This window comes from Carex rostrata, chromosome 8 (assembly GCF_964058835.1).
Source record: "Carex rostrata chromosome 8, lpCarRost1.2, whole genome shotgun sequence".
Classification (NCBI taxonomy): domain Eukaryota; kingdom Viridiplantae; phylum Streptophyta; class Magnoliopsida; order Poales; family Cyperaceae; genus Carex; species Carex rostrata.
Window position 1 is genome coordinate 13734043 of NC_135925.1, and position 11042 is coordinate 13745084.

At 36.4% G+C, this 11042-nt stretch overlaps 1 protein-coding gene across 1 annotated transcript; it reads left to right on the top strand.

Moving 5' to 3' along the window:
- Positions 1–3075: 3075 nt before the first annotated feature.
- Positions 3076–9761, top strand: LOC144558093 (uncharacterized). The gene is made up of 4 exons (XM_078306805.1): positions 3076–3427; positions 3944–4872; positions 8732–9127; positions 9228–9761. The coding sequence occupies exons 1-4, from the start codon at positions 3229–3231 to the stop codon at positions 9366–9368; spliced, it is 1665 nt and encodes a 554-aa protein (XP_078162931.1). The 5' UTR covers positions 3076–3228; the 3' UTR covers positions 9369–9761.
- Positions 9762–11042: the final 1281 nt, after the last annotated feature.

Below are 11042 nucleotides of genomic sequence, written 5' to 3' on the forward strand. Positions count from 1 at the left end.
ATTATAGAAGTTAAAACAGTTTTAACTCTATTTACCAACATAACACAGATCCTATTGGGTCACACCATATAGGAGTTAATCGGAGAATCTTATTTTGATTGATTATAAATTGGTTATGATCAATGATAAGATGGTTATAATTAATTATACGTGTTATAATTAAATTATAAATGTTATGTAAAAATAACAAGCAAAAACATTGGTTAATTTATAAACGTGTATGACACGTTGTATAAAAGTTAACCGGTTAATTTATAAATGTGCAGGACACATTGTATAAATTGCCGAAACAACAACCGCAAGAAAAATATATATAATTATTCAGAATAATTATACGAATATTATTTGTGTTCGGGCCGAGGGCATTCGAGTCTTTTCAGATTCGTCCTTATCCGTATGACATGTCATCGATCCTATCCAGATGACATGTCATCGATACCGAAACAAATAACCGAAAGAAAAATATATATATAATTGTTCAGAATAATTATACGAATATTATTTGTGTTCGGGCCGAGGGCATTCGGATCTTTTCAGATTCGAGCTTATCCGCATGACACGTCATTGATCCTATCCAGATAACATGTCATCAATCCTATTCACAAGGGCAAAATGGTCATTTCACACCTATGCCACCTTGCATGTGTAGAAGCATGGAGAAGGATGTGGAAGGGTGTGGAAGGGGTATTTTGGTCATTTCACATATAAAAGGATGAGGTGTCAATGGCATATCTTGTAAATAGGCCGAACTTGGAGGGCATTTTGGTCTTTTGCAACCAAATCTAAACACTATAAATAGGGGTGGAGGGGTAGAGAGAGAAAGATATATTCACATATATATACATATGCACATTCACATGTATCTTTTCGTGCAGAAACGAATCGGTATTTTCTCTCTTTCCCGGTTTCTCTCCCAAATAGTGTTTCGGTTGAGAAAAGAAAGTTATACGTAGTTGACGTATAATCTTGCGGGTTGTTGTGGAGAATATTTACGGGTTGATGAATAGTGTTTTACCGAATTTCGCGGTATGTCAGTTTTGCATATTGATGAAACTGAGCAACCGAAAATTCGTGATTACGGGTTTTCGTCTTATTCCCGTGAATAGTGTTTTTGCATAATTCCGCGGTTTACGGTATTTCTGGCAGAAGAAATAAACCGCTCTCCGGTTAGTCCTGGTGGATTACCGATAGAGGTATCACACGTGTGATACTCCGAGTCGACTCCTTCCCTGGTGAGGCTCTACTCGCTCGGTCTGCATTCCAATTGTGATTTGGAAACAAGGTATAAATATGTTATATTAATCTATTTAATTTGTAAGTAGATTAAAGTTTTAGAAATCAATCATGGAGTAGATCTGTAAAAAGGATTAAAAGGGTCCTTGCAATGAAAGACTTCAGAAGGAACTCTGCTTTGGTCTTTCCGGCATATCCCTTTTAATTCACGGCTTGAGTTAGAAGTAAAAAATTTTGTTTTACGTTCTTTCCGCAGCTTAAGCCTAAAAGGGTTTTGGTTACCGCGAAACCCCAAAAGTGGTATCCGAAAACCCTACAAAATATTTTATTAAAAATAATCAGGTTTTAGAAAAATTTATAAAAATGCCCAAACCGCACAAAATATTTGCGGTCCGGATTTAAAATTCCGAACCGCACAGAATATTTGCGGTTCGAAATTTTTTTTTTGGAACCGCACATAATATTTACGGTCTGAATTTTTTGTTTTGTTTTTGGAATTGAGTGAAGTTTCGTACGAAAATTGACCGATACAGTCTTGATATCTCATGATTTGTTTGGAGATTTCGTACAAAACTTCACAGCCTTGTTCTATGATGTCAAGACTGTTGTCGGTCAATTTTCATGATTTTTGGAGATGTTTTGCTATGTTAACCAGGGGTGCAAAGTTGGGCTTAGAATGCACTCCTTTAGCAGTTCGGGCAATTTTTGAGACCTGATATCTCATGATTTGTTTGGATATTTCATACGAAACTTCACAGTCTTGTTCTATGATGTCAAGACTGCATGTTGGTCAATTTTCATGATTTTTGGAGATGTTTTGCTATGTTAACCAGGGGTGCAAAGTTGGGCTCATAATGCACTCCTTTAGCAGTTCGGGCATTTTTTAAGACCTGATATCTCACAATTTGTTTGGAGATTTCGTACCAAACTTCATAGACTTGTTCTATGATGTCAAGGCTGCATGTCGGTCAATTGTCACGATTTTTGGAGATATTTTGCTATGTTAACCAGAGGTGCAGAGTTAGGCAAACTGACCAAACTGCTAAAATATTGCATATAGTAGCAACTTTGCACCCCTGGTTAACATAACTAAACATCTCCAAAAATCGTGAAAATTAACCGACATGCATTCTTGACATCATATAACAAGGCTGTGAAGTTTTATATGAAATATCCAAACAGATTGTGAGATATCAGGTCTCAAAAATTGCCCGAACTGCTAAAGGAGTGCATTATGAGCCCAACTTTGCACCCCTGGTTAACATAGCAAAACATCTCCAAAAATCGTGAAAATTAACCGACATGCAGTATTGACATCATAGAACAAGGATGTGAAGTTTCATACGAAATCTCTAAACAAATCGTGAGATATCAGGTCTCAAAAATTACCCGAACTGCTAAAAGAGTGCATTCTAAGTCCAACTTTGCACTCCTAGTTAACATAGCAAAATATCTCCAAAAATCGTGGAAAATTGACCAACATACAGTCTTGACATCATAGAACAAGGCTATGAAGTTTTGTACGAAATCTCCAACAAATCACGAGATATCAAGACTGTATCATTCAATTTTCGTACAAAACTTCACTCAATTCAAAAAAAAAAAAAATTCGAACCACAAATATTATGTGTGGTTCGGAATTTTAAATCTAGACCGCAAATATTCTGTGTAGTTTGGGCATTTTTATAAATTTTTCTAAAACCTGATTATTTTTAATAAAATATTTATAAAAATGAATAAAAATAAAAATCACGGCATTTTAACCCTCCTCTTATTATAAATAGCATAACTTAAAAAGAACTTGCTAAAAAAGCGAGTTAAATAAAAGATACCGATCTGAACCTGCGATCTTGATCCTGAGTCCTGACATTCTCGTTCCCGACCCTTTTCCGAACCTCGGTCTCCTTCCCAAGTTCCCAATTCCCTCTCTTTAACCTAACCCTAAATCCACCGACGCGCCATTGCTAACCTCCGGCGAGCTTCCAATTGATCGCGATGGAGTTCCGCGATCGAGCGTTCGACGGCGTACCTCGTTCACACTTCTATCACACGTCATCCCGATTTTCTTTCGCTCCTTTTCCTCCCCCGCCACCTTACTACGTCAGTTATTTCCTGCCTACTTATGATGCTGCCTATGCCCCCTTACCTCCTCCTTCTTCAGACCATGGCTATTTCTCCACTCATGGTTTTCGAGGTATCGCTCTCTATCTCCTTCTCTTACTCCCTCCAAACCCTTATCTAAGCACGCAATCACCCAAACATGCGCGCAAAATTGCAATCTGTCTGAGTTTCTTTGTCCTGACATGAGTAGAAGTTAGAGAAGGGTGTTTGGAGGGTTAACATTCGATTGATTGAGATTGTTTCCCATTAGGAATCTCAAGAAGGCAAAATTCGTGAATAGGGGACTGCAGCTGGTTGGTACAGTTGGCATGGGCCAGCAATATAGTTTTGCCAGACTAACTGGCTCAGCACTTCTGCACTTGTGCATACCTGAACAGCCTTGTATTCATATGGTCTTACCAGAACCAAGCACATAGTGATAGTATTGATACTGTACATCATATTCCACTGTATTGTTATTGTAACTCTGATCAAACAGACAAATACTGTGTATGCATGCTCAAGATCTGAATGGTATGTATTTATAATTTTTGATTCTTGGTGGAGATCTATAGTGACACTACTCAGCTCTTTCCTTATCTCTCTGTAGCAAGAATGCTAGACTACAGACCCCGGAGTGAAGAACCTACAACAAGTCACTACCCGTTTCTCCCCAATCGACCACGAAGAGATCCCTTTCTAGAGAGAGAATATGAAAGGGAGAGAATCCGGGAGGAGGTATTGAGAGAAGAGGTGCGTAGAAAGATTATAGAAGAAGAAGTGAGGTGGGAACTAATGATGGAGCGCTACTATGGCCTTAGGCATCCCAATCCAGGTTATCATGAAACATGGCCGGCTGTACAGTATGAACAACCTAGGTATGCACAACCTAGGTATGCACAACCTAGGTATACATATGGCTGTTTCACGACAACTCCAAGGGGTCAGGTTAAGCGCAAGCGCTTTGGGGTGAGGCGCCGGGTGAGAGGGGTCCCACACAAAATAGTGGAGATAAATGAAGCAGAACTGACGTCAAAACCACCTGTGAGTGAAAACAAGGTCCAACCACCTAATGGAAAAAAGATTCAAAAGAAGAAGGATGAACAGACAGTTCAACCAAAAGAGAAGGGAAATAAGTTTGAAAGAAATGTTAATGAAATATCACACAAAATAAAGGAGGTGACTGAAGAGGAAACAAGGCAGCCACAAGCTTTGCTCATAGACAAGGTACAATCCCCCAAGAATGAAGAGGAACTAAGGTCAAAAGCTTCTCTAGAAGACAAGATCAAGCCCCCTCCTAATAGAAAAAACACACAGAAAAAAGGGGCTGGAAACAAGGTTCTAAAGCCAGAGAGTGGAAATAATGTCGAACAACGTGCTCTTTTTAAAGGTCCTCTTCCAAAGGAAGCTTTGTCTAAAGACAAGATCATGGCCCCTTCTAGAGGAGAAAACGTTGAGAAGAAAGGGGATGGAAACAAGGTGCTAAAGCCAGAGAGTGGAAATAAGGTTGGACAAATTGCCTTTTCTCAATCTTCAAAGGCGAGTTTCCAAAATCTCTACCTTTTTGTATTGAGGTTATTTTATTCTTTTATTATTGTGATGTTATTTTTGGTAATTTTCTGCGGGTATTTGGTACTGTTGGGCTACTTCTGTACTCAGCTGAATGTACTAGTAGTTCGTCTATTTGCTAATGAGTCCTAAGACATCAATTAAGTATAATCTGATGCAACGTTGAAGGAGGAATAAGTACGTTTGGTGTGGGCAAAATGAGTAATGAATATATCGACATCATTTAGTTGCACAATCGGAGCATATCTGAGGCTTGATTGAAGCATAAGCATGCAATCTAGACTCAGTTGTCGCTACTTTATGCAGTTACTGTATGTTGATTCAGTTTGCCTGGGGCTTAGTACTGGTCACTTGTGGCAATACTCAGCTTAACTGCTCAATTCAAGTGTAGTTATGTCTCTGACTTTGATTAGTGTTGATTAACATTAATACAGCATCAAAAAGATATTTGGAATTTTGGATATCACGCAGAATATATATTGTAAGCCTTTATTCCCAAACAAGTTGGGGTAGGCTTGAAATGAAACCCAACCAGATTCAGCAACACAGGGACTTCCCAGGAGGTCACCCATCCTAGTACTACTGCCCAATTCGGGAGGGTTTCATTTCCATAAAGAGGCTGTTTTTTTACCGCTGGCTCGCCAAGCCTATCACGAACCCTCCACCTTTTTCCTGGCTTGGGGCAGGCTGTGTAGAAACTGCACAGGCGGAGTTATCACATAGAATAAAATAACTAAAATTTACTGTCTTTGTGAAACACACAGTTAGGTTCTACTTCATATTTATCCTGGGTTCTTTGGCTGTTTGGGAATCAAGCTTGCCCAAACTCTGTTAGAGATTCTGCAAATTTTTAGACTGGTTGTGTATGATTTGGTGATTTAGTAGTAATAAGTTTCATTGCTACTAAGTTCCAATCAAACAATAGTTTTGACTAGTAGTTCAGTCAGTCGATTAAGGCTGCTTGAGTACAAATTAGATTGAGATCGAATCATTTTTAGAGTTCTTTTGGTCCATTATAGATATAAGAGGAGGGGTTTGCTGCCACCAATTATACAATCTATCTTTTGCATATGTATTTCAAAGTCTGTATCCAAATTCCTAACATCAAATCCAAACCATTGATATTGTTCTTTTTCACGAAGGATGCATCCGCATAATATTTATAATTTTGGAGTTAATTTCGAACAAGATCAAGAGTCCATAACTGCTGATCTTGTTCTTTTTCACAGAGGATGCATCCACATAATTGTTATAATTTTGAAGTTTATTTCGAACAAAATCAAGAATCCATAAAATTTGTTAGTATCTTTATTTTAGTCAGAAGCTAATGCGTTATCCGCTAGTCAAGTAAAATTTCGACATGTACCACACTTTTAATTAGATTTCTTCTTAACATGCAAATGAAATTGATAATGAGTTGTAAATAAAACTAAATGGAAATTCCTAAGATCACTTGTCTGCATTGAATGTTTTTATCATCAGAAGCCAAGAATTGGTTTCATTGTTACCTATTGAACATTTGTGGGACTAGCATTTTCATTAAGGACTGAGAGTGACAAAATTATTCCTTTGAGAAGTGGTCACATGACATTTCTTTTGGAAAACATTTTGATACACCCCGCTAGATTATTTAGTTGTATTCAAGGATAATGGCTATTATACTGAGGTTCCCAAGGAATTGTTACTGTCTTTGGTACTTGTGGCTGGTAGCAAAGAGTTGATACTGACTGTCCATATCTTGCATATGAAGTTCAAACGAGTGATTTTATCTGTCCATTACATTCTAGACATCAAAATTTACTGGGATTACAATTTCTATACTTTTTGAAAATTGCCATCCATCCATTAAAAAGGAGAAAAGGCAAGCTATTGATGGCACAAAACAAATATTTGTCGATTATGGTAAGAATGCATAAACGCACTAAAATTTCTTCTGTCTAATCTGATATGTAGCAATAATGTCTTCTTAAGTGGACCTGCTCATTTGCTTGTTCTGTGTTGCATTTTTGCAATACTTTCTATTTCCAATTGTTGATTTATGACAATCTTTAACTAGATGGATGCTGTAAATTTTCTTACTCCACTAAATTTTGATGTCTAGATTATTAGATGGTTTGGATTGCTATTGGAACTTCAAGGTCCAAATATTTGGACAGTTCGAACCGATATAATGATATCGATGTTAGTCTCAATGTCCTTTGTTCAAATTTAGTACCAATATCTTGGTACTAAGTATTGTAGCCGTATTGTATAGTATGGTAAAATTTTAAATTCATAGAGAGTTTGGGCAAAACAACTCTGATATATTTATACATGAAAACATTCAACAATAAATTCTCTGGCAAGACAACATGTTTACAAGAATGAATATTTTATAGAAAGACCTTGATGCTGTTTGGCACGATGGAATTGGGTGCATAGAATAATAAAAGTTGGAATAGAACAGAGTAGTGTCTAGTGATGATGATGGAACGGACAATTGGAATAGAATGGAATATAACAATGCGGAACAAGTTGAGTGGAAATTTTGCAGTAGGTCCCTTCACAACGGGTTGTGATATCCCATTCCCTATTTGTTGGGGTGGGGGGGTGGAATTGGACTATTCTGATGGGGTTGAATTAGAGATGTTTAACTGGCCTTATTCCACTTTGCTGATAAGAGTTGCAAGAAAATGGAATAGCACTGTTGACAGACGTACTGTTTTTTCTGTATCAAAATTGTATTTAGTGAGGGATGGTCTAGCCATTTTTGTATTAGTTCTTAGGAGAGTGAGTAATAACTAACAAGTAAACTGAAGATATAGAAATACGTTATTAGTAGGTGTCATCAATAATAGAGTTGGATATGTACTAAAAGTTTTCCAAATAAGATATAATAGGCATCTTTTTCTTCGTCATGGCGGGGTTTAATAGTGGGGCCTGCAGTTACATATAGTGGGTCAGATTCAAGTTGTGTGTCGGTTCCTAAGATTGACAAGGGTGCAGTTTTAAGTGACTTACATTTCTTTTCACTTTGATCACTTAAGTATGGTCCCATCACACAGTCAAGCAGTTAATGGTATTGAATTATTTGCATTCAACAACTATTCCCCTATGAAGTTGTACCTTTCCTCTTTTTTTGTTATGATGCTGATTTTGATTTAAGCCTGAATCATTTATTGTTTCTTTATCATCATATATTATTGACTTTTGCTAGTTTTGATCTCTGTCGAATGTTTGTTTTGATTTCTCATTAATGTTGATTTTTGAACTGATTGAAGATCATGATATACCTTTCCTCTTTTTTTTTTATCATGCTGGTTTTGATTTAAGCTTGAATCATTTATTGTTTCTTTATTATCATATATTATCGACTTTTGCTAGTTTTGATCTCTGTCGAATGTTTGTTTCGATTTCTCATTAATGTTGATTTTTGAACTGATTGAAGATCATGATATATTTTGGTTTCTATTGCCTTCTTTTGAATTTTTTTTTTGATTCCTAAGTACTGTGTGAATATATTCAGTAAGGTGGTTGAAAACTACAAACGAAAGACTACTCCCCTATATTGCTCAACATTACTCCTGCTTTTCTTTCTTTGACAATAAGTACCTTTTCTGATACATGCTTGTCTTGACCTTCTTTTTCCTTATTGCTAAATAGAGCTTAAGACCATATTGGTATGTTTCAACATTGAGGATGTTGACTCAGTCTGTTAACTGTAGAGATAGGGTTAGACGTATCCATAATTGCGTGTACTAGTGCCATTAAGATTATTCAAGTGATTTTAAGTCAGATGTTATATATAATTTTGGCATGAAACTGTTACTTTGAATCCTTCTCATTTCAGGAGCCACTTAAGGAGGCTGAAGCCTGTAGATCAAAGAGAAAATGTGACTCTATTTCTGCTGTCCCTACTGCTGCTACTACCAGCAGCAGCACTGACTGGGTGGGTCTGAGAAGAGCGAAAAAACAAAAGATCGATAAAAAGAAGTATAATTGTACTCTATGCCAAATCACTGTTAAAGGCGACAATGTCTGGTTGGGCCACCTTAATGGAAAAAGGCATCGAAATACGCTCAAAAGATTAGGGTCCAAAATGCAAATAAATAAGAAGGCAAATTCAGACATGATTGTGAAAAGAACATCAGGAATCGGGCTTGCGGCTGTGAAGGTGGAGATGGATAATGCAGACAGTCTAGCTGCCATGCCAACAGCAGAAGAGCGAAAAGTTAAAAAAATGCAGGTTTGTGGAATTTCTACCATTTGCTCAATAAAAGAAAAAGAAAGACCAGCAGAAAATTGCCATATACTATTGATCTTCTAAATGGTTTTTAATATCTCAGGTGGGTCGTGAGGTGCATGAGGTGGTAGAGAAAAACAATCGGCTGTGGTGCGAGAGGTGCCAATACAACTGTACTACAACTGTAATGATGACCATTCATCTTGTTAGTGAAAAGCACAAGGCCAGTTCTCAAAAGAAATGAAGCTATCTTGATGGCATAAGCTTACACTTTGACTGCATGTAAATTGGTGTTGTGCTAGTAGTTTTGTTTGCAATCAATTGTTTGTTTTTTTTTTAGCAAATTGATTTGTAACATGTTAATAGAACAATAGTAAAGGTCTATGGCAACTGAGGAGCCTCAAATCCAGTTCTAATTATGTTGTTGGGTTCGCTTGGGCTGCTGCTAGCAGGGGCCGCAGCCGAATGTGGGCAATTCAATTTTAATTGGATGGTTCGGATCAGAACCTATTATTGATTCGATAAAGTGACTGAAGTTCCAGTACTAGGGTTCGGCCATTTGTTTTCAATGTAAGCTGATAGGAACTCGTGTTCCGACTTCCGAGTATAAATATATGATATGAATAATAGTTCTGTAGTTTGGTGTCCCTCAATATTAATTAAAGAAAATTTTCGCGTGTACCGAAACTGACGACTTCCGAATTCAATCTATAGATACGGGCCATTTCTGTTCTAGATTGGAAGGTTAAGATGGAACTTGAAATTAACGGCCTAGATTTTCCAGTTCTGATGAATTCCGAACTACTGGAGGAGACACCAACCAAAATGGTTATTTAGTTATTTGTAGTTTGAACTTTGAACCCAGCCTTACTGATATTTTACAGAGATTTAGTTGCATTTTCTGCAAACAGATAAACCCCATTTACTGATATTATACAGTTTCGGTTTGAAAAATACTCTCGGCAAGTTTTCCGTTACTTTCTGCTCACAAGCAAATGGGATGAAACTTGCGTAGCAAAAGATATCCGTGACTACGAGTTCACATGTGTGGACAATTGTTTTTTTTCTATTTCAGCAAAAGTTCAATGACAATGAGGTCAAAAGCAATGCGATAATCATGAATCATGTCTGAACTTTTTTTCTCGTTTTAAAATATGAACTGGAAAACCGACCACAATTCCATATGCAGACGGTAGTTAAATGCAGTGTTGTAAATAACGTCTGTGACAGCTGATTAATCGGTGACGGTGGCTAAACCATCACGCATATCCTTAACGGAGTCATGTTTGCGGTGAAAAACGTTTAATCGGCCGTTTTTCCCGATTAATCGGCCGATTATTCTCATTTATTCCAATTTATTTCAGTATTTTTTTTTCACATTGATTTTTTTTTAATGTGATAGTGTGTGATAATAAGTTTTATAAATCATGTATTGCAGTTTTGTTTGTGCTTGAACATATATTCAATATTTTTTATATATGTTTTTTCTTACTAATTATTGATGTAATTTTTTCAATTAGTACGACATATTCATTTATGAAACTAAGTTGTTATTATACACTAAATTTAGTGATTTTATGTTAGAATGTTTCATTTCTTTCACATAATATGTTATTAGTATTTGAAAAAAGTTTAACTCTTGAATTTATTTTTTCATTAAATAAATGTGTTACTGACACATGTAAAGTGCTTATGCGTTAAAAAATAAGTGTAGTGTCATATTATAATAATGAAATTAAGTTAAATTAAGTTTATTTGATAAGTTTAATGAGTTAAATAAATTATTTTTAATAAGTTATGATATATATACATAAACTTAATAAAAACATTAAATTGTCCGCATAATTCCGATTAATCGCTTGGCGGTACTCCGTCCGTCCGACGACCGTATACCGTTATTTACAACACTGATTAAATG